The sequence below is a fragment of the Canis lupus genome, chromosome 23 (genome assembly GCF_048164855.1).
Source record: "Canis lupus baileyi chromosome 23, mCanLup2.hap1, whole genome shotgun sequence".
Taxonomy (NCBI): domain Eukaryota; kingdom Metazoa; phylum Chordata; class Mammalia; order Carnivora; family Canidae; genus Canis; species Canis lupus.
The window spans coordinates 50,354,964-50,379,362 of NC_132860.1; the positions used below are offsets into that span (position 1 = coordinate 50,354,964).

At 33.8% G+C, this 24,399-nt stretch overlaps 1 protein-coding gene and 1 pseudogene across 5 annotated transcripts in view; both read left to right on the forward strand.

The window, feature by feature from the left end:
• Positions 1–24,399, forward strand: part of CNTN5 (contactin 5) — a 1,277,146-nt gene that overhangs the window by 977,554 nt on the left and 275,193 nt on the right. For all 5 annotated transcript variants that reach the window (XM_072795132.1, XM_072795133.1, XM_072795136.1 and 2 more), the window contains 3 exons: positions 10,575–10,711; positions 12,504–12,633; positions 15,340–15,490. In XM_072795132.1, the coding sequence (XP_072651233.1) occupies positions 10,575–10,711; positions 12,504–12,633; positions 15,340–15,490 (418 nt within the window). The remainder of the gene's footprint in view (positions 1–10,574; positions 10,712–12,503; positions 12,634–15,339; positions 15,491–24,399) is intronic.
• LOC140614605 (ADP-ribosylation factor-like protein 2-binding protein pseudogene) lies at positions 4,898–5,345 on the forward strand (annotated as a pseudogene).

Consider the following 24,399-nt stretch of genomic DNA (forward strand, 5'->3'; position numbering starts at 1 on the left):
GTGTTCTCAGCAAAGCAAGATGCCCTAGTCCCGAGTCAAACTGAAAATGCAAATTAATTTGAACTGAATATTGTTTCTAAGTAGTACATAAAAACCAATTAATAATTTATAATCATACTTCTTTTGCATAGTAAAACATCATGTAAAATTATCCTATACACAGAAATGCTTTAAATTAAAAATGAATGGGGAATTATCAGGTTCTTTGTACAGCAGAGAGTTGATATACTTAAAAATGAGATGTTTTCCTGGAACGAAAGCCATTCTCTGATAAGTCAAATATCTTGTAACTTTCATTAATTTATTCTCACCTTTGGCCTGAGTCAGGAGTTACATGAACCAAATCCTGCCCAGCAGTCACTTTTTTGTAAATAAAATTTGTTGGAACACAGCCACATCCACTTTTTTACATATTGTCTATGCCAGCTATTGCACTGAAATGCAGAATGAAGTAGCTGAGACAGAATTAAGTGGATGATTTGCAAAGCCTGAAATATTTGCTATTTGGTCCTTTATAGAAAAAAAAAATTTCTGACCCCTGGCCTAAATTAATACATCTATATGATAAATAACCTCTACAGCACACAAACATTTATGTTGTCCAAAATTCCAAGGAGCCAAAAAGGTTGTGTGTAAGAATTAGGAAAATCTACTTGGGAAAATATCTACTATCTCATCTTTACTTCTAAGGATCATAAATTATATCTACTTTTCTATTTGTTTATAAGATATATATTAGGCATAATAGGCAAGTGATAGCATTCTTATTTCCTACATGGGGATACTCAGAAGAAGAAGAAGAAGAAGAAGAAGAAGAAGAAGAAGAAGAAGAAGAAGAAGAAGAAGAAGAAGAAGAAGAAGAAGAGAAATACTATGATCAGAGCATTCATATAAGAAAATTCAGATTCTTTCAATATCAAGTTATCCAAATTGCATATTTGGTTAAATCCACCAACAACTACAACTGTCACTGTATCTCAAGATCAGCTCTCCTAAAAAGCCTAACATCCTTCAAAGGAACCGTTAAAGCATAGTTTGAAATATTAATATCTGAATGCAGCTTGGTTTTTCCTTCCTTATCTCTAATAACTCCTTTAGGATTTCAGCCATATAACCTTACTGAATATACCATGCACATTTCATTCATGCATTTATTCAATTAATGTGTATTAAGTGCCTATTATTGCTCTATATAGTAGCAGTAGAGCTTTAAAGGAAGTCCTGGTCCATTGGATTAGATGACAAAAAACCCCACCTTAGAGTAGAGCATGCTGTCTGCTGTGATAAAGGAATGTGCAAAAGATTATGGGAACAGAGTCTACTGCATTCTACTGGGATGATTCAGGGAAAGCTTTCCAAAGGATTTCCTCAGACCTTTCTCTAAAGGCTACACAGGGGAAAATATTCTGAGAAAAAGACACAAAGTCATTTAGAAGTTTGTAAGATTGAAATACTACACTGGTTTGTTTATTTTAGGCCATGGGTATTATAGTTTGATGAAACTCACAAACTGTTTATGATTTCTTATTATCATTAACCCATAGGAAAAAACCGTTGCTTCAGCACCCCAGTGAACAACAATTAACATTCAGATCATATGTTTGATTTGACTTGAATCATATCGGTAACATTCCTATCATATCTGTTTATCCTCAAAAGTCTGAAATGATACTAGTTTCTCTATAGATAAAAAGCTGATACTGAAAGACAAATGTTCCACCAGAACCACAAAACAAAACAAAATAAAACAAAACAAAACAAAACAAAAAACCCACAAGGACTGCCTGTTACTCGTAAGGCTATTTGGGAAAAGTTCCAAATCTTTCTGTGAGGTGAAAAATGGCCCACCCCTAAATTATAATTAGATTTATAGTTTGAGACAGAAGCTCCTATATGACACTACTCTACTTTTACTTCTCCCCATTCCAGCTACATGATTCATAGCAGTAATGATTATTTCCAAGAAAATAGGAAAAAAAAACTGATTTCACTCAATATTACTGATTTACTCTAAGAGAGTATGCTACTAAGAAGTAAGTGTGGGATCTCCTTGTCACACACAATTAGATGTACACAGTAGGCCAACCAGGAAGGACAAACCTGCCCAAAGCATGCATCATTTTGGATAGAAAATAATCAAGATTGTAGACTAGAAAAAGAAACTGCCAGCTTGCCACTCTGCTATATATTTCGGACAATTTGGGAAGGTATCTGAAAAAATTTGGCCTTTCATTGTAGCCCGTTTTTTAGGGTAGTTTTCTACTCTGCTCCTGATCTTGCCTGGATGGTCCCAGTTTATGTCTGTAGCACTGAGACAATTACAACAAGACCTATTTCACTTCCAGAAGTATCTTGATTATTACAAATCTACCCAATGTGTACTTTTAAACCTGTTGCCTTTGACATGATGGCCTTTCTCCTTACCCATCAAACTCTGTAGAAAGTAGAAAGAATCTTGGCTAGCATTTCCACTTGGCAATTAATAAAGAGCATAATGCATGAATATTGCACTGTATACACAGTTTGCATTTGGAATGTTCTCCTTTCAAAAGAATGGATTTCTGTTGGATGAGCTATACCTGAGCTTCACATATTGGTATAAGTAGAGGCTGACACTTTTTACCCAAATGATCAATATTCACAGAGTACTGAAAACATAAGGTTTTTCCTGTGGCTCACATTCTTCTGTAAAGAGTAATTATGGGAATATTTTACATGTTCAGTTAGATGTTAGATTCAATGGATGAACTAAGGATCCAAGGCAACCTTTCTAGTCTCATATTTTTTTTTGTGAAATCATTACAAAGTATGTAGTAATATAGGTGGTAGACATAAATTTAAACCACATATTTTATTATTTATAATTCAGAATCTACATTATAAACATAACACAACAAACAACACAACATAAAGCAGTCCATGGTAATAAAATAATAAAAATTAAGATAAATATAGATCTTATTTAACCAATACATTTAAATAACAATATTCATAAAAAAGAAAAAAATTTAAACCAAAAGTAATTTTAGGGGCACCTGGGTGGCTCAGTTGGTTAAAACTCCAACTCTTGATTTCAGCTCAAATTGTGATCTCAGGGTCCAGAGATTGAGCCCCAAGATGTGGGGCTCCACACTCAGGAGGATGTCTGCTTCTCTCCCTCTCTCTTTCTCTTCCTCTGCCCCTCACCCTCATGCAGCTGGTTCACATGTTCTCTTGTTCTCACATAAATAAATAAATAAATAAATAAATAAATAAATAAATAAATAAATAAATAAATCTTTTAAAAACTTCTGAATTTTATTAATAATTGAAACTTTAAAAAGTTTTAAAAACTTTTAAAAAACTGCATATTTATTCTATTAAGTAAATAGTCTTTTGTTTATAATATATGGTAGTTTTATAGATGAAATAATTTCTTTGATTATTTCTGTCCCTTCTAGTTTCTGATGATTAATCAAAGACTTCATTTTATCTAGCCACACAAAATTTTTAGTCTGTATATTTCCAATATAAATGAAAAGAAAGACTAAAAAAAATATAAGGAATAAAGAAGTAAGGAAGAAAGAAGGAAAAAAGAGAGGAAGGAAGATCATACAATTTTAAGCAATTTTATATATATGGACCTCTCAAGAAGGTACTTTGTGTACAGAAAAATATTACATAAAGCTGTGTTATCTATGAGTTTAAATATATGTCATATGCCCCACCAACTAATAATTTGTTATCCTGTAGAGTAAGAATACTGTCACTCTGATCACTGAAATATTTATATTGACAATGTAGATGAGATATATATCAGTATTAAAATATAGCAGCAATGTCCACAATAGCCAAACTGTGGAAGGAGCCTCGGTGTCCATCGAAAGATGATGGATAAAGAAGATGTGGTTTATGTATACAATGGAATATTACTCAGCCATTAGATATGACAAACACCCACCATTTGCTTCGACGTGGATGGAACTGGAGGGTATTATGCTGAGTGAAATGAGTCAATCGGAGAAGGACAAACATTACATGTTCTCATTCATTTGGGGGAATATAAATAATAGTGAAAGGGAATATAAGGGAAGGGAGAAGAAATGGGTAGGAAATATCAGAAAGGGAGACAGAACATAAAGACTCCTAACTCTGGGAAATGAACTAGGGGTGGTGGAAGGGGAGGAGGGCAGGGGGTGGGGGTGACTGGGTGGCGGGCACTGAGGGGGGCACTTGATGGGATGAGCACTGGGTGTTATTCTGTATGTTGGCAAATTGAACACCAATAAAAAAATAAATTTATTATTAAAAAAAATAAAATATACCTATAACCCAGATGCTTAAAAGAAATTAACATTGCATTATACTAAATATCCAATAAGGAACATAGTTTTATTTTCATTGCAATGTAGTGTTATAGATATTCTTATTTTTGTAAAATCTCTGGTGATTACCCTCACAAATTTTAATGCCTTCCAATGTCTGCAATTTGATTATAAATGCTTTTAATTGATTATAGTAGCTTTTCCAAGACAAAGACTATTTTTTTTCCTATTTTTCCCATAACTAAGCATTATGTTTAGCACACAGTGGATAATTTTTATAATTGTCTGCTATAAGGATTAATGCTTAGATAGACACACCATTCTTCAAGGAACACAGTAAAGATTTTATGTAAGTCAGGTAACCCACAGCTCACTCTGTGATGCCAGCAGCACACAAGAGACACTGGGCCCAGCAAGCCTTTGGCCACCTCCAGGGCGTCTGAGGCCCAGCCTCATGATAGATGCTACTCTGCTGGACTGACTGTTTTCTGTAGAGCTACTAGGAGGCTGGCCCTGGGCCATGGGTGGAATAAGAGAAGACAGGCCCGCTTCCCTGTGGGTGAATACAGAGGTCCTTGGCTGAAGAAAGCCTCATGCTGCCCTTGTCCACCTCTGACCCAGAATGTAATACTGTGCTTGGATATGTAGAGGACATTATCATGGATGACATATGAGTTCCAATTATTTCAAATTTCATGAACTAGTACTACCAGGATTTTGAAGACACAGAAAAGAATAAAATCACCTAAATGCCCATTTTCAAAGAATCTATTTCTTTGGTAGAAAGGTATCTTGAAGAACAACTACTGAAGCAGATTCTTGGATTTCAAATGGTGGCTTTCACAACAACTTTACAGCACCATAAAATGAAGTGGCTACATGCCACTCACATTTATGGATTTTCTGGCTTTTAAAGAAATGTTTCAGGACTATAGAACATTAAAAGAAGGAAAGGAATTGGGTTTAAGCAACTGTTTAGTGGTGGCTTTGTTTTGTAAATCATCTTCTACAACAGTTTCTCAGAAAGATCTTCAGCACTAGGTCCAACCTCCAGGCAATGAGATCTTGCCTGGGGTTGACCAAAGACTGGCAGAAGTTTTGGCTAATGTGATAAAGAATTACATCTTGGAAAGTCTGACTTTATTCTGCAACTCTTCCTTAATGTTAAGTATTGATGGGTCAAAAGATAATCACTTGACCCTCCTGAGACCTGAGTGTTTCTCCTGAAGCACTTTCTGTGTTCAGAAACTTATAGCCTCTTCCCTGAGTAGACCCCTTTATTAGACACCTTTGAGTCAGGCTCCTCTGGAACAACCCCAAATCCAGCATTCCATCCAGGCCCCTTCCCCAGCATAAAATGTTGATATGCCAGCATTTGGAAGAACCCACTATCTCCAACTGTCTTTGGCCAGCAAGCTCTGCATATCCCACCTGGCTTTTTGTGCACTCACAGCTTTCAGTTTCAGGCTTGTGGTCTCAAAGAAATTTTTGACTATTTGGGAGTATTTATCTAGGGTGTTACTTAAGCCAGCTACCTCTGGTGAGATTTCTGAAGCATCTTCTATCACAGCTAGTCTTGGCTCTAGGAGTCAACTGAGAGAGCTGTCCTTTACCTAGAGCTAGTTGAGTGAAAATAAACTCCTAGTCTTACATTTGTAGTCCTTGAATTACTGTGTCTTCTGGTTTCATTGTTTCTAGAATTCTCTTTTAAGAAACTTGGAGGATACCTGGGTGGCTCAGTTGGTTAAGCAACGGATTCTTGATTTCAGTTCAGGTCATGATCTTAGGGGTGAGATCAAGTCCTGTGTTGAGTTCCTCCTTGAGAGTGGAGTCTGCTTAAGATTCTCCATCTGCCCCTCCTCACTCACACTCTCCTTCTCTCAAAAACATGAATTAATTTTAAAAAAAGAATTTTTGGAAAAAAGTATTTTATAGATGAATAATCAGGCTAACCTAGTAAATATAATATTGGAATTTCCACAATTACTGACAAAGATTACGGTATTATGTGCTATGTGCTTTTTAGCTGTTAGTACTTTGAAAGCAAAAATGCTTTCTATGTTGGTGTTCCTATTTCACTGGGACTCATGAATGTATGTGTATGCTGCACTAAAAGCATAGTCCAGGATAAAATCTTTCCCTTTCTTATGTTGCATTTCCACAGGTTTGTTAAAACCCTTTCTGTATAAGTCAGTTCACTAGGTTTTCTCTTGGGTAAGGGTTCTGCAGTTCCTTCGTCTGTCAAAATCTTCCTTCCACTAGTCTAGCTCAGCACTAGTAGGAAAGAACAAAGAGCTTTACTATTCAACTGTCTACTTTGATTTAGTACAATGTTTGATAGAACATTACTGACCAGAAAACATGGATGTCACGTGTCTAAAAAAAAAAGAAAAAAAGTAATAGTTTAATTCCCAATGTGTAACATGTATATATACACATACATAATTACATATATACTTATATATATGTAAAATAAGCCTCTGTACTGACTTTTCACTTGACTCTTATAGTTTTAAAGAATGAGCTATAGTCTAAGTGTGTTTCTGTGCTGATGTGCTTATTAGATACATTTCCACCATGAAAAATATATAAAGAAATGAGAGAGGAGAGATTAAAGGACTAATGAATAGGCAACAAATAGTTGCCAAGAACTTGTTTTATTTTTTTTTAATTTATGATAGTCACACACAGAGAGAGAGAGAGAGAGAGAGAGAGAGGCAGAGACACAGGCAGAGGGAGAAGCAGGCTCCATGCACCGGGAGCCCGATGTGGGATTTGATCCTGGGTCTCCAGGATCGCGCCCTGGGCCAAAGGCAGGCGCCAAACCACTGCGCCACCCAGGGATCCCAAGAACTTGTTTTAGATGCTACTCAACTACTAGGTACTTTACATGCATTAACTTATAATAACCCGGGATACCCAGGTGGCTCAGCAGTTGAACATCTGCCTTTGGCTCAGGGCATGATCCTGGGACTCCAGGATCCGGGACTCATCAGGCTTCCTGCATGGAGCCTGCTTCTCCTTCTGCCTATGTCTCTGCCTCTCTCTCTCTCTCTCTTTCTCTCATGAACAAATAAATTAAATCTTAAAAAAAAAAAACATAATAACCCTTAGAAATTAATATTTCTGCTTGACAGATGGGGAAACCAAGGTCTAGAAAGGTCAAGGAGCTTATTACTATATGTCCCATTAATAATAAGCTATAAAAGCAGATTACAAACTAGAACTGCAATGACACCAGAATTTGACACCCTCAACTACAAGGAGGTCACTGATACTATCTCTCAGTGAGATATTGAGGAGCTGAGCTAAGGCATGGGTTGGATGGAGAATAGTTAGTTGCTCTTAACTCATCTATATTGATATTAGAAAAAAAATCCTCACCATTAGTTCTCATTCTTTTTTTCTTTTCTTTTTACCCCTTATAATGGTGGCCTAACAAAAAGATAAAGAAGTTACTAGGGTTTTTTGTTGTTGTTATTTGTTTAATTCCAGGGGCAGTATAATAGGACATTTTTATTTGTAGAATTGTTGGTAGAGTGAATTTAAGTATTTTAATTACATGTCTATCTCATCTATTAGATTTTGAGCTGACAACAAACAGACATTGTAACACACTGAAGAAGACAAGAAAGCAGAAATTATTTCTTCTTAATTTCATTCATCACTTGTTGGTTCCTATGACAAATTCATGTTGGAATCAGGACTCTAAATTAGGGAAATTTTATAGAATTATCCAAATTATGCTTGAAGAATTATTATTTTTATGTTTTCCCAAATGACACAATCTGTTTTTATTTTAATAATTCTTTTATTCCTAATTTTTTTTATTTTAGTAACTTTTTAAGATCTCTTTTCAACTCCCATAAGCTGCATCTACCAGCATGAGTTGTAGCACATTGAGAGACATATCAAATATAGTTACCCTAAAATAATAATATAACTAACCAGTATCCTTTAATTAATTTTATATGTGGAACAGTGTTATGTTCTAAAACGAATGTACATGTCATGTCAACTTTGCTCCCCACGATGTTCCTATCTACATGAGCATCTCAAATCATAAACAAATGAAAAATCCAATAGCAGTTTAAGTCAGCAACAGGAGTAACAAGCTACAATATGATTATTTTCCAAGAGACTAAGAAGTAAACATGTCCAAAGAAGGTGCCGATGACTTCCTTTGGAGTTTAGGGTTAATAAACCTTACATAATTTAGACTAAACTTTAAATTATTAGTAGAATTAAAAGAGACAAGAGAAGTAGAACATTCTGCATGGATTTAAAACTTTGAAGGAAAAAAATAAAACTTTGAAGAAGATAGATGAAGGGTGTGCTTGGGAAACAGCACACTTGTATACTTGGATTACAAGGATCATGAGTAATATGAAGTAGACTGGCAAAGTAAAACAGGAGAGCATGCAGAAAGTCCTAATAATAAAGTAGAGTTTAATATTGCTTTTGTATCTTACCATTCCTACCAGTATTTTTAGTATATATGACAGATAATATAGGTAACTATAAAGGGAATGATTTTAGAAGCCAGGCACAAAAGTCAGAATTAATATTTGAAGCTCACCGTGGTAAGATTTTTGCTTGACAGCTCATAGGCTTAAAGTTGAATCTCAGAGTGTGTTCAAAGGCCTACAGATTCTGACTACACCAAACTAAGGCTCCTTAAAGACTAGACTATATTGCCTAGAAGACCAATGAGCTACTGAAAACAAAATTCCCATTTAGAGACCGGTAGAAGCCAAAACACAGTAGGAATGCAACAAATGCTTCCAACTCATTTTTTAATATGCCCAAGTGGAATAAGAGAATTATATCCTGCCTGGAGTCAGAAATACCTGACTTTGAACATGATTACTATCCCTTATTAATTGTATAACCTAGGGTAAATTTTTTTAACCTCTCTGAACCAAAGTTTCCCGATTCATAAAATTAAATATGTTTGTTCTCATCAATGTTATAGGAATTAATTGATAATGTAGTTCAGTGTCTAAGACTAGCATTTAATAAATGAGAATTCTTTTTCTCTTGCTCCTTCTCCTCGCTTCTAAACTGGTTAGGTTTTGGACATCCATTGTGCCTTTAGACCCACTTTATAGTGTTCATATGCAGGTTCGTTCAGTACATCTTCTTTCTTGTGCTATCATATCCTATGGCACTGACTATATTTCCTCTACCACAGTATAAAGAAAAAAATGTAAGTCATAGATGCTCCTATATCCCTGATAACCTCTAAGACTAAGGAAGGATTAAGTAGTATGAGGTGAATGAATCAATGATCAAAGTCCTCACTATCACAAAATAAAATGTTATACGTTTTTTTTTTTTTTTTTAGATTTTTTATTTTATTTGTTCATAAGAGACACAAAGAAAGAGGCACAGACACAGGCAGAGGGAGAAGCAGGCTCCATGTGGGAACCCTGATGCAGGATTCGATCTTAGGACCTGGGGATCATGACCTGATCCAAAGGCAGATACTCAACTACTAAGCCAATCAGGTGTCCCTAAAATGTTATAGGTTGCTAAAGAGAAACAATTATTCAGTTCAACATTTTTTCATAGTTATTGTTTCAGTTGTTATAAACAGAGTATTTGTGGACAAATAGTCACTTGTTTTCAGTATTTTTATTTTAAAAGTTAGCCAATAAAGACACTATTCTGTATCGTATAGATTTTAAACAATTATATCTTTCTTGATAAAGTAATTTTTGTTGTAATTTTGAAAACTTTTTTTAAAGTTTTTGAAAAATGCTAGTAAATATAGAAAAATTTTACACCAAGTGAAACTTGAATTTACAAATTATTTTCCCTGTACCATTCAAGTTCTTTTAGGAAAAACAAAAATAAAAAAACAAAGCAGCTATTCAGTAAATAGACATGTTGTATTATTTCAACTTGTGCAAATTCTGCCCCAATACCTGGGAAAAAAAAATGATATCTCTAAGTACCTGATTTCCTACTGTACACGTTCTGATTACTTGGGGATACTATAGACACTTGCTGTAAATTTGATAAAACAGTAAGATATACTGACCTAGCTTACAAAAAGTGTTTTAAATTGTCAAGAATTCTCATTGCTTTATCTTTTTACACAGGAAATAGAGTTCTTTGTGAAATGCAATGCTATGCTTCTTCCAAATACAATTATGAGAATTGATAATTTATTTTTAATGCAAGGAATACTTCCATATAAATTTTGAATTTGGTAGAGTGTTTGAAAAATGAAATCACCTTTCTTTAATGCTTAAACTCTTACAGCTTATCCACACTGGGTGGAAAAACTGAATGACACTCAGTTGGACAGTGGGAGCCCTCTTCAATGGGAATGTAAAGCTACTGGAAAACCCCGACCCACATACCGTTGGCTGAAGAATGGAGTGCCTCTCCTGCCTCAGGTACTGTTGGTAACTGTTAATCTGTTCTTGTGTAATTTTAACCAGATTTCACACAGGACAAACTATCCTCTTTTTGTCTTATGGGAAGTCATTTCTTATTTATGCCTTCTAGTATATATGAAGTAAGAACTATAACAGATACATAAATTTCTTAATTACCTCATTACTTTTTTGAGTAACATTGTTTCTTTAAATTTTATTCAATCTTAAAAACTCATAGAAAAATATCAATTATTATCATAGATTCATTGCTATTTCCAGCTGACTTCTCAATATCATTTAGCTGGTTACTGTCATCTTGCAGATGGCCCAAGTAGTAAAGTGACTTGCCCAAGATCACATTTCTAGTGAGAGATGAGACCATAATAGAATCCTAGCCTTCTGTATCTTAGACACATTTTTCTTTGACAACCTACTTAACAGATTTAGAAGACTTAAATACATTTTTAGTAAATCTACTGCATGTTTTTGAAATCAATTACTATTTCATTTTAGAATAATGGTAATAATTTTACCTAATTCCCTTGCTGTGGCCTTTGCAGGAAGGAGAGAAAAGAGAGAATGGTTCACTATTTATGGCCAAAATGGAGGGATGTTATATAAAGTTAAAATTTTAAACACGAGGTCCTGCCACTACCCAAAGGTCTCTTATCTGCCATTTACCTTCTTGGGCTTCAGTTTGCTCCTTTGTAAAAGAAGAGATTGGATCAGATTATCCCTATAATCCCATCTAGCTCCAACGTTCCTTTATTACAAAACCAGACAAGTCAAACAATACACAAATACACAAAAGAAATACACACATACGAAGAACTATAGAGACATTAAAGAAAATTGAGGGTGTGAGACTCCTGAGACATTGATTCATTGTCCCTTTCCCTCTAATTTCCTAGGAATATCTTGAGAAAGGAATACACTGGTCATATTTTCTACTTCCCACATCCAATTAAATTCTACTGGCAGATAATACTTCTGCAAATTGAATAGGCTTATTTTGAAAATTATGTAAAATTACTTGGCATCTCTGATGATAGGTAAAGCACCGCTCAATAAAATTAAAAGAATGATTGCTTGGCATTAAGTAGACAAGGCATCTGCTTGTTTAACAACATTTTAAATTTCAAATTTGTTTTTGAAATGTGCTCTTGGCTTCACTTGACCTCAATTTGCACATGCATAGTTTTTTTGACTTCTGTATTAAATTTTATCCAAAAATGAAGTTAATATGTTTGATAATTAATATCAAACATAGTTAATAATTTTATACAGATTCCAGTTAGTAGGCAGTTTTTTCTAAATTTGTTGGGAGGTGAGAAAAAGGCAAACTTCTGACCAGATTAATATAGTAATGGGATTCTTGTTTTGAGTTGGGTTATTTTTAACTTTGATCCCACTTGTTTACAGTCACAATTATTACCAAATGCCACATGTGAACCTTCTCTTCTTCTGTAAAATGAATTCAAATAAAAGTTTCATCTGTTGATTATACTTCACAAACTGAACAAGCATACCAAACAAAAGCTTCTCAGTATAAAAACAAAACTAAAACTAAAACGCATAAGAATAACTACAGGAAAATATAGTTATAATATCTTTTCTGACCAAGAAATAATTATAATTTACAAAAGGTATTTTATCATAAAATAATGAATAGTAAATTTGTACTGCTAAGTTGTCAAATAATGCTCAACTGCATTCATTGGAGGCTTTTGGCCCTTGGTCTAGGAGAGAATAACTGCAAAATCTGTATGATTTTTTCACTTTCTATACCTACTTTTTTATTTTATTACAGAATAGGATTGAGATGGTTAATGGAGTATTGATGATCCACAATGTGAATCAATCAGATGCTGGAATGTATCAGTGTTTGGCCGAGAATAAATATGGAGCCATTTATGCCAGTGCTGAGCTGAAGATTCTAGGTATACAATTTCTAAGCAGATAAATAGGAAGAATGTGTAGCTTCTTTTCATGCTATAATTCTTACTATACTAAAGCTTTTTGATGTGATTATAATAACCTATTTCATGACTTGAAATACTGTGTTTTGCTGATACATGTTTTTTAAGCTTAAGGGGACAAGTTTACATTGTATACAGTTTGTCCCTTAACTTTTCCTTATAAGGTCTTTCTAACTTTAGTTTTAATAAGTTTATTCAATATCTTTTCAATGATATGTAAAAATCACCTAAGCAATATATGTTAAGTTAAAAAAAAAGAATATGTTGAGGGCAAGGGATCATAATGTACATTTCCAGCAGCCCTTCCATGTTCCCATAACAATGCTTAATATTTACTCATGAAGCTCTTACCTAAGAGTAGGCAAAACAACACTCCAAGGTAAAGACAACAATCCAAGGTAAAGCACTTTCTCATCATAGGATATCAACCATTATCATCATCCTTATAAGAAAAGGATAGCTTTTCTGAGGCTGAATCCAGCTGTCTTGGAGGGTTGCAGCTTTGATAAGGCACTAGCACTTCACTATTTAAGTACTACAGGAAAGATTCCATGCAGTGGAATAGGCTTCCCAAATTGAGCATGTTTGGGCCACTGAATGGATTTCACTTTTTCACATTCTAGTTTCCTCAACTTTGGTCTGGGATGTTTCTAATACAAAGAGAGAGACTTAAGTGATCATAACTCATTGTTTCCCAAAGTCAGCAAGAACTCACTACTTGCTCTGCACTACAATTCCCAAAGCACAGTATTAACAGAAATACTCAAAAGCTCCAGAATTGGGGAACTTACCATTTACACATTAGCTAAATGTAACACACTATAAATCAGCTTATTGAATTATGAGTGTTTGCACTTGAAATTTCTCCGCATTATAGTAAACCCATCTAAGAAAGATACATGAGTGAGCATTACCATTTCCTACAGCCTAAACAATCAAATACGAATGTATTTTCATGTCAGCTCACACTCCAATATTTCTGAATTAAAAAGCTAATTCAGGGGTGCCTGGGTGGCTCAGTAGGTTAACCATCTGACTTCAATTCAGGTCATGAGCTCAGAGTCCTGGATCGAGCCCCATGTCAGGCTCCCTGCTCAGCATGGAGTATGTTTGTCTCCTTCCCTTCTTGATTTGTGTTCTCGCTCTCAAATAAATAAATAAATAAATAAATAAATAAATAAATAAATAAAATCTTTTAAAGCGAAAGCTAATTCAGGCTTCACCTAGCTGGTAGTTTACCCAGAAATACTCTCAAATATGTCCTTTTCTCATTCACTAGACATATTTTCAAAATTACCTCTTGTAAGTTCTGTTCCTAGTAAGCAAGCAAAATCATTACCTGCAGTCACAAAAAGTTCCTTCACTTTTCTTTCAATTCTCAACCCATCTTAATCACATACATATCTTTTTTTGTATATATATAGCTTTTGGGTTTTCTTATTTATTTGAGAGAGAGAGAGGGCAGGGGAGAGAGAGAGCACAAAGGGGGTAGAGGGAGAGGGAGGAACAGACTCCCCAGCTGAGCAGGGAACCTATGAAGGGCTCAATCCCAGGACCCTGGGACCATGACCTGAGCCAAAGGCAGACACTTAGCCAGCTGAGCCACCGAGGTGCTCCAACATGTCTTTTAATATTTTTGTGCCATGCATTATACTAATCTATAATAGACATAAAATACTAATGAAATATCCATTAAGTTATCAAAATTGACTTAAATAAATGTCTCAGATACAATAGACTTTTAGACATATCTCTCAGGTTTCTGTAAGTCTCAGAAGTATCTTTGTGTGTGTGTGTGTTGGTCTCTGTGTCACATGTTCTTTTAGTCCAGTGTCCTCAGCCCACAGCTGCGCAACAGAATTAAATTGTGAACTTTAATTAAAAGTAACATCATGTAAATCTAGTGAAAACAATATTAATATTAATGAATGATCAGACCTAGTTGAATAATTGCAAACAGTGAAATAAATCTTTTAATTGAAACTTAATTCAATTTTTAAAAAACATTTAATTTTGTATAATATTAAAGTAAAATATGCATTAAGAGTCATAGATAGGAAATGGGTAACACATGATTATCTTCTTCACACATGGCCTCCATTTTTCCAAAGGAAAGCTCCAAATAGGGGATCCCTGGGTGGCTCAGCAGTTTGGCGCCTGCCTTTGGCCCAGGGCACAATCATGGAGTCCCGGGATCGAGTCCCACATCGGGCTCTGGACATGGAGCCTGCTTCTCCCTCCTCCTGTGTCTCTGCCTCTCTCTCTCTCTATCTATGTCTATCATAACTAACTAACTAACTAAATAAATCTTTAAAAAAAAAGAAAGGAAAGCCCCAAATAGATGTTTTTGACCAGCCCTTTTATCTTCTGCTCAAGGTGCTCATTAGTCTTTCACAAGTAAAATTGATAATCATAATTAAATTATGTCATATTTTGAAACAATCTTTGTCTATGGGCTCCACAGCATAGAAACCATTACCTGCCAATTAAAGCAGCCAATAAGATATCAATTAATTAGTTTCAAATTTTGAGTTAGTGCCTTTTACATGTGTAGATTCCTGTGATTTTATTAGAAATGTATCCTACAAGAGTGCAAAATCTTGATGAATCATCTATTAAACGTTATTGCCATTGCTTCTGGTAGAATTAACATTTTCGTTTTCATAGCTTCAGCTCCTACTTTTGCACTGAATCAACTGAAGAAAACAATAATTGTTACCAAAGGCCAAGAAGTCGTCATAGAGTGCAAACCTCAAGGCTCTCCAAAACCAACCATCTCTTGGAAGAAGGGAGATAAAGCAGTGAGAGAGAATAAAAGGTTAGAGGTCTATTTCATAATTTAAACTCATAAAATCAAACTTTTTGAAGTTGCAGATGATACAGAGTATACAAGAAAGAGTTTGCAGTATTTTGAATATTTCATGAACAGATTAAAATATGATTTTGTCTATATAGTGATTGAAAAGAACCCAAAGTTCTATCTCAATCAATATGGTCAGACTTCTTTGCCTCCATGGTGTTTTATTTAGCACCAATGGGAATTTCACCAGGTTATGAAGAAAAAAACACATTCATTAAGCTAGTTATTTTTTATTTCATCTTGAATCTGCTGATTTGGAAATTCACAAGTTATCTATAAGTTTTAAAGTTTCTGTTATTATTTTAAGGTTAATATTTTAAAATGATATAAGCATGGATCTTTTGGATAATGACTTTATGGCAGAGTACTTTCAAGTGAGATTTGTGTCTGGGTTTGCTGGGGTTTTTTCAGTCTTGTTTAGGCAAAATAATATAGAGTTACTTTAGTTGCCATAGGCAAATTAGAAATATGCAGAGGAATATTTAATGTGTAAAGATTTGTTTTTAGTAAACAAAGCCAAAGGACATCATAGGAGTACAAATGGGGAAAAATTATGAGAGAATCAAATCATCATAGGACTATGTATGCCAAATTCAAAAGCCCAAGCTCTACTAATCATTAACATATTGGCATTGCAAATGGTGATTCAACTTTGACAAAATAATATCTTCTATCATGTTGAAATAATAAGGTTGCATAGGTCATTTTAAAAGTTTGTTTTTCATTTGCTATAAGGATAAGGAGTTTATGTCTTATTTTATGTCTGTCTGGATCTAAGTTATCATACAGTATAAGATAATATAAGCCAGGAGTCCATTTGAATAATTCTTTAAGTAATTTGGGAATATTTTGAAATATTTGAAAATTTTCTTTAGAAATTTTTTTTCTTTCCCATTCTAACCTGAGAAACACTGACTTAAATAACCCATTTCAGATGAAATAACTTACAGACTGATTGGGTTTAGTTCAGGCACAAGGATCTATTATGCCTGGAAAAGGTGACCACCTGGGATTGAAATGGGTTATGTTGGGTATTTTGTTTTGAAAGAAAATATCTTTGTTCCTTGGGGCAGGGGTCAGGGCAAAATCACAAACTGTGAGATCAATACTATATATGATAGAATTGTATTTGGTTGAATTGCATATAGTAGAATTGAAATTTTTTTATATTGATACTCATAGAAATTTAAACAAACAAAAACAAAACTTGGCACAACATTCTTAAAGCAGAAGAGAATATTTTTGTATAATAAGATCAAATAATTTAAACTGATTATCATTTATTTTGAATGCACTAAAAATTTTTATATCATCAAAATATATTTGTCATATTGGTGCAAGCCACTACATCTGAAATGTGCTACTTTGTGTTGTTTGTAGGTGCCATTTGAGTCTTGTCCTATTTATTTCAGTTTACCATAGAATGTTCCTCAAAAAGTATTCATAGACATCATATGATGAGCCTTAAAAATTAGGTAGCATCTCATTTGTCAAAGCAAATATATTGAGAGAGGAACAGGATTATGAATTTTCTGTTACAATAAATATAAACATACTAAACTTTTTTTCCCATAAGTTGAAAAACAGTTTGTAAATTTTCCAGTTTTCTTGATTCCTTTTCTCCTCACTTCTGTCCCCCTCAGACTAGTGAGACAAATATACTAGCTTCAAACTCAGGTCACTCTATTTTCCAAAAGTCAAATTCTTCTGGTCAAAGTACCATTCAGGAAGGAGACTAAAATGTGAAATATTTGTATTTTTTTAAGAGTTTATTTTTATTCATGAGAGACACACAGAGAGAAAGGCAGAGACACAGGAGGAGGGAGAAGCAGGCTCCATGCCCATGCCGGGAGCCTGAAGTGGGACTCGATCCTGGGTCTCCAGATTCACGCCCTGAGCCAAAGGCAGTGCTAAATCGCTGGGCCACCGTGGTTGCCCCAATATTTGTATTTTTATTTTTCAAGTAAAAGCAAGACTGGACCACATATAATCAGCATTTTGCCTACTCCAATCTGAATATTGTTTGTAAACTCTGATCTATATGTTAATGTTTGTTAACTGATTCAATTTAATAATTCCAGAGGAATCTTTACACTTAAGATCGACAGACACACTTGCAAAATATTGTTTCAAAATACTGTTTTTACCAATATACAATTTGTTACTTTATTGTGTAGTGCCCGGTTTTATGAATAATATACTATTTAGATATAAAAATATTAAACATCCAAATATTAAAATAAGAGGCTAAGATTTAAACAATAGACAAATTCCATCAAAGCAGTGTGAGAAGGCATATGTAGATATATGAAAAATCATGCATTATAAAAATATGAGTGGAAATTTGAAAATTAAAATTTAAAATGTACACATACATTTCTTAAAATAGAATACCAGTTACTTATGACACTTTATTTTTTTATAGAAATTTTTGTTCACTTCTCTCTGTTACAAAGCACACCAACTGATAAGAGTTGTGAATATAAATTTAAATGGAAAAGGAAGTACTAAAAAACTGTTAAGGTTTTGAAAAGTTTGTGTCATGTATATTTCACATTAGGAATATAAATTCAAATCATGGTTTATTTTCATGGAATACAAGTATATTTATCATTCATGTGACCTACATCAATTAGGTTTTCCACTCATCAACCTATAATAATTGAAAAAAAAATGTTAAATGAATTGGTCTTGTCTTTCATTCACAATTTTCAATTATTTTGAATTCATTTCAAATTAAAGATTGAAACAGCAAATGGCAATTTCCTATGTGGGCTATAGAGACTAGTATTATATTGGAAGAAAGGAGAAAATAAACAACGTATTATAAAAGAAACATTCAAAGTGAAAAATACAGCACTTTAAAAAGCATAAAATTATGTGCAGAGCAATAGCACATTGTAATGAAAGATGTTAATTGCAGAAGTATGACATTTTATTATTTGAAAGCATGTCAGAAACTCAAATTAAAAAATAGAATTTAGGGCAGCCTGGGTGGCTCAGCAGTTTAGTGTCGCCTTCAGCCCAGTGCATGATCCTGGAGACCCGGGATCGAGTCCCACATCAGGCTCCTTGCATGGAGCCTGCTTCTCCCTATGCCTGTGTCTCTGCTTCTCTCTCTCTCTCTCTCTCTCTCTCTCTGTGTTTCTCATGAATAAATAAATAAAATCTTTAAAAATAAATAAATAAAATAAAAATAAAAAGTAGAATTTAAACCTATGCTCAACTGCAATTTAACTCTAAACTATAAATGCAATGTTATAACAACAATATTATAACAACTAAAGGTTAACAATTGATTATTTGTTTTATCAACAGACTACCAAAGGTCATATTGATTTCTCTTTTTTTGCCAAATTTTTATTGAATCTTTCAAATTTTGTTTTTTTTTTGTTTGTTTGTTTTGGAAGGGGATCTTGTTTTTTTTTTCTTTTTTATATTTATCTGCTCTACTAAAGAAATACATAAATCATTATCTTAAAATTTAAAATTTGATGAGTAGTAACTAGAACATGATATGAATTTTAGAAGAACTCTGATTAACAAAGAAGTTGCCAAAAAAAACAAAGAAGTTACCTACTTATATATTACAAAATATTTCATTCATTTTGTTTTGAATGATGCAAATAAAGTATATATGAAAATAGGTTATATTAGAATTTGAGTTCTGTGTAGTTATTTCTTGTTTATATCACAGAATGTTCAATATGAACTGCTTCTCAAACAGTAAATCATATTAGTATTGATAATGATGATAACTGCTAATAAATCCATAGCACTTATAATTTATGAAGCACTCTAACATTGTGGGTGACAGTATAACTCAATGTATAAAGCAAGACTCAGTTGCCCTGATTATCCTGTAGACTATGAGTTTTGCTTACTTATAAAATTATTTCCTTACTTATAAAATTTGAATTCAAAAGAATAACCACATTGAATTGTGAGACTTGAAATAAATTTTGTAAAGTACACTGTCTGATGTAATAAATGCTCAATGAATGTTATCTGTGATGATATTGATGTGCTGTTGCTGATGGTAGTGGTGGTGGTGATGATGATGGTATCATTCAAACTTTTGATTCTTTGAATACTAATGTATATTTCTGTTATCAGAAAGTTTTACCACTCCCCTTTCTTTCTCCAGTAATTAAGGGAATGGATTCTAAAGATTTGAGTTATTATCTGGGATTAAAGGAGTCTTTCCAGTCCTCCATGTGATAAATATGTTATTCCTTAATCTATGTCTTTAAATTGACATTATTTGTCCATCAGAGCCTCAAATCTACACATCATCATTCCTGGCATGGCCATTCTCATCAGCCTTTCCTACTCCTAGTCCAGTATCTCTCAGATAGTTTCTGATAGCAGACTGAACATTCAGTTGTTCCATAGTCTGCATTATAGGCCATGTGCAAATAGGTGAATATATGTAGAGAGTTAATGAAAACAGAGAAGCCTTTTAAAGATTTTTTTTTTTTTACTCTTTGTCTTTGTCTTTTATTTTTTTCTTTTAAGGAAATTCCAGGTTTTGCCTCGTCACTTTTAGAGATCATCAGCACACATCCATTTAGATTTATCAATCATGTCCTTTTTCATACTAAACTAATAAGCTCCAGGAGTACTAAGATGTGAAATGTTCCATGGAGATTTTTTCCTATAGTATACTTTCATTCAAAATGTTCTGCTCATCAAACTCATATTGGATTTTCACTTCAGCTCATTATTTCCATTACTTGGCCATTAACTTTTGTTAAAACATAATCACCCAGAAGCACTCCAGCAGTGCACAAATATTAAGCCTTCGTTATTACATGTTCATTTTCCTGTACTTTTTGTGGACAATCTTGGCTAAAATAAAGAATACATAGTTTTTGGTAAAGACACAGGTTTTTTGTTTTGTTTTATTTCCCTTCCATCTGCACATATATAAATTATTATGGAACGCCATGGAATATGCCATACATGTTTAAAAATTACTTACAATTCTTGAAATACCAAACTGGTTTAAGAACCAGTTTTCATTTCTAGGCAGAGGGGGGTACCAATTATAGAGATAATGGACTATAACTCAAATGTCTCCTAAAGAAATCCTGCATCCAAAAAATAAAAAAAATAAAAAGTATCCTATGGAGGGACAGTATTATGGTGTAATTTTTCTTTTATGGGACTGTCCAAAGTCCTTTGTAATATCCCCATCCTCACCAAAGGAGCTTCAGAACAGTGAAATTTTCAACTTACTCATTTAACACATGCAGAAAATTGTCCTTGAAGTACCCATTAGTTGACTTCAAGTGAGAATTCATGTTGTGTTTATTTGGCAAAAATGATCAGGCTTACATACTGATTCACAGATATATGGAAAAATTTATATGTAGTGCATGCCCTAAAGGATATGGTTACTGAGGGGGAAATAGGGTATTATTTTTCTAAAGAAGAGGAATTCATAGGGATAATTCGGGTCTTTTTTTCTGTCCTTTTGTTTCCATCTATGTGCTGTGTTTGCTAATGAACAAGCTGTTTTGTTGTTTCCTCTGTGACAATATCTTTTGCATGTTAAGAACAAAGAACAATGTAGGCCCTAGATAACTTGTTTTGAGGTTTGTTTTTATTTTGTTTTGTTTTGGGTTTTTCTTTCTTTCTTTTTTTTTTTTTTTTGGTGTCTAAGAAATTGTATAATGAAAGAAAATGAGCATTCATATATCAATAATATGTCACTTCACTTCCTTTGTAAATTAAAATCTATGCTTTCAAAGGAAATAAAATGATCAAGATGACATTATTTATCTAAAGGAAGAGAAGGGGATCCCTGGGTGGCGCAGCGGTTTGGCGCCTGCCTTTGGCCCAGGGCGCGATCCTGGAGACCCGGGATCGAATCCCACATCGGGCTCCCGGTGCATGGAGCCTGCTTCTCCCTCTGCCTATGTCTCTGCCTCTCTCTCTCTCTCTGTGACTATCATAAATAAAGAAAAATTTAAAAAAAAAAAAAAAAAAAAAAAATAAAGGAAGAGAAGATTGATAACTGACCTCACAATATTTAATATCTATGAACTGCTTACAATATACAATGTGTTATCACTCAAGGATGGTGACTTATTGTTCCCTAGCTCCATCAAGTTTAAGGAGATGACGGAAAAGAAGAAAATGACCTCACATTCATTGTGGATGAAGTTAGGATGCTGACTTCTGGTTTCAATGAAAACTAATGGCAGAAAGCTTTGCCTGATTAACCTTCACCACCTTCCCTTTAAAATGCTAGTAAAAATACAAAAAGGGGGAAATGCAGTCTAGCAGCACTAGAAATTATGACTATAGATAAATTATTGGCCTCTGAGAGGAATCAGTCCTTCAAGTAAAAATGGGCTCAATTCAGAAATGATCAATAACTTGTTCAAGTCTAGACCTCTGAAACTCAGAAAAATCAATAAGAGCCAATAGAGGGAATCTTTCACTAACCTCCACTTTATTTCCCTCTACTAAATTCAGTAATTGAGCCTCACTACCAAGCTTGGCTTGAAAACCTGCATTGCACAGAAACCGTTTTTAAGGTGGCAAAACATTACTCTCCCTATTCTACTCTATCAACATTAAATTCAAAATAAATTTGGAGATTATGAATCCAGCATGGTGTGAGAGAAGACATAAATCGTAGGATTTATGTGATTCATAAATAAACAATGATGTCAATAAGCAGTGATATAGTTGAAGAATACTGAATATAGATGAAGAATATTGAAATTCATGGATTCTGGAAATCGTATAATTATATATACTACTTTTAGCCAAAGAAGGATTACACACTGTTTCAAAATTTTCAGGAGTCACGTTACCTCTACATAAGATGTGAGAAGATGAGAAGGAACATTTTGCTTTAGTCTAGTTCAATTGCATTAGAGCTCTACTAACTTCTGAACATTTGATATGGGTTTGTTCAACTGACTAGTGCCAAGATTTATGTCCAAGGAAGAGACTCTGGGGCACTGACAGAAATAGCAAAGGGACATAAGGAAAACCAAAAACCATTTCCAACAAATAAAACCAGGTTGGTAAACATGGGGGCACAAAAGAGTATAAAGCACAGAGACTGTAAATATATTATAAATTGTTTACAGGTTATCTCGAAGAAATAGATTATGTTCAATTGTAATTTTGTGCTTTTCTGTATTTTACAAGTTGTATATAATTATTGTATGTCATTGTACATATACAGTAGTATGTACAATGCAAATTATTATACTAATTATTTATATTAATTAGTATAAATACTAATTATTTATACCCTGTGCTTATAATCTGTAAGGAAAGTTAAGGTAAACATTAAAATTTGTAGAAGAAACATTCTTAAGTTAAAATCACATATATTTCTAATCATAAAATTCAAATAATTTAGTTTTGATCTGAACATATGAAAAGATAAAAATACTAATCCATCCCGCTACATTTTTTCCATCTTCAAAGAGAGAAATTACTTGATTTTGAAAACAGCTCAAACTCCTTGGCCTAGTCTTGTAGAGGTGTATTACAGAAGAATTGATGTAATTTGCCCTAGAGATTCCATTTTAATTCCATTCGAATATATCCTTCTCTTATTCTACCATTCTTTCAAACAGACAATTGACAAACCTTCACTCAGACAATTGACAAACCTTTACTCAACAGAAAATTAGATTTTCAAACTAATTGAAGTATATGGTTAACCATTCACCCTGGGTTTCTCTCTTTTCCTTCCTTCCTTCCTTCCTTCCTTCCTTCCTTCCTTCCTTCCTTCCTTTTCTTTTAAACAATGCTGAATTTTAGGTCTTTAAAAAATCTCAAATAGCAAACATCCTAAATTACGCTTTTCATTCTCCTCCTTCTCCCTCCCTACATAAACCATGCCTTGCCATAAAACCAGAAGAATCTTTCCAAAGCACAGCTTCGACTGTGTCATCCTCCTGCTGAAGCTACTGATCTGAATCTTTTATTGAATACATCCATAATCCATGAGTATACTTGAGGCTCTCCATATTTTTCCACATTTACTCATTAATGATCTAATAAATATAAGGTTGAAATGTGAATTATATGCCATTTTTTTGTCTGTTAAAAATGAGTGAAAAACAAGAATTTCAAATGATTCTACCTAATATCTTAAGGACCTACATGTCATAATGCTTGGTGTAGGAATGGAGTTATGAATAAAACACACAAAGTATTACCAGCATGGATTTATTAACTATTCAGCTATCTTTCTCTCTGCATGTGTCTGTCTCTACCCAATTCTGTCCTCTCCACAAAAAATCCTAAATATTGTAACTTCAAACTACATGGATACTCACAATTCCTCAAAACAGATTCTTCATTTTCTTACTTGATAACCTATACTCAAACTTCCACCCTTTCTCTCCTCACTTCCACGTAGCTTGCTGACCCCTCAATAACATTTGAAATCCTAACTCAAAGGAAAACTTTTCCTTTAAGTTTTCTCACCACTGGAAATGCTCAAGCTGACATAATTACCAAGATGCTGCAGTTAGTGGGAAGTTAGATAAATGATTTAAGTCAAATTCTGACTTTTAATTTAGTTTCAGTATGTTCCAGTTCACAACCCTCTTATTTAGATATTGTCATCTCTGACATATACATTTTGAAATTTAAATTCAAAGGGATAAAGTGACTTCTTCAAAGTCATCTATCACAAGTTTTATAACTAAGCTTGCTGTTAGTCAATGATTCTGTGATGATACTAACAATCAATTGTTTAGCAATGATGCTGCATTTCAATCTACTTGGAGAATAGTGATAGAATTCCTTCTCAGAGTGATAAGGATTCAGTTTCCCAGTCTATACTCAGAAGCTGTATGATCCACTTCATAAGGTGTTTTCAC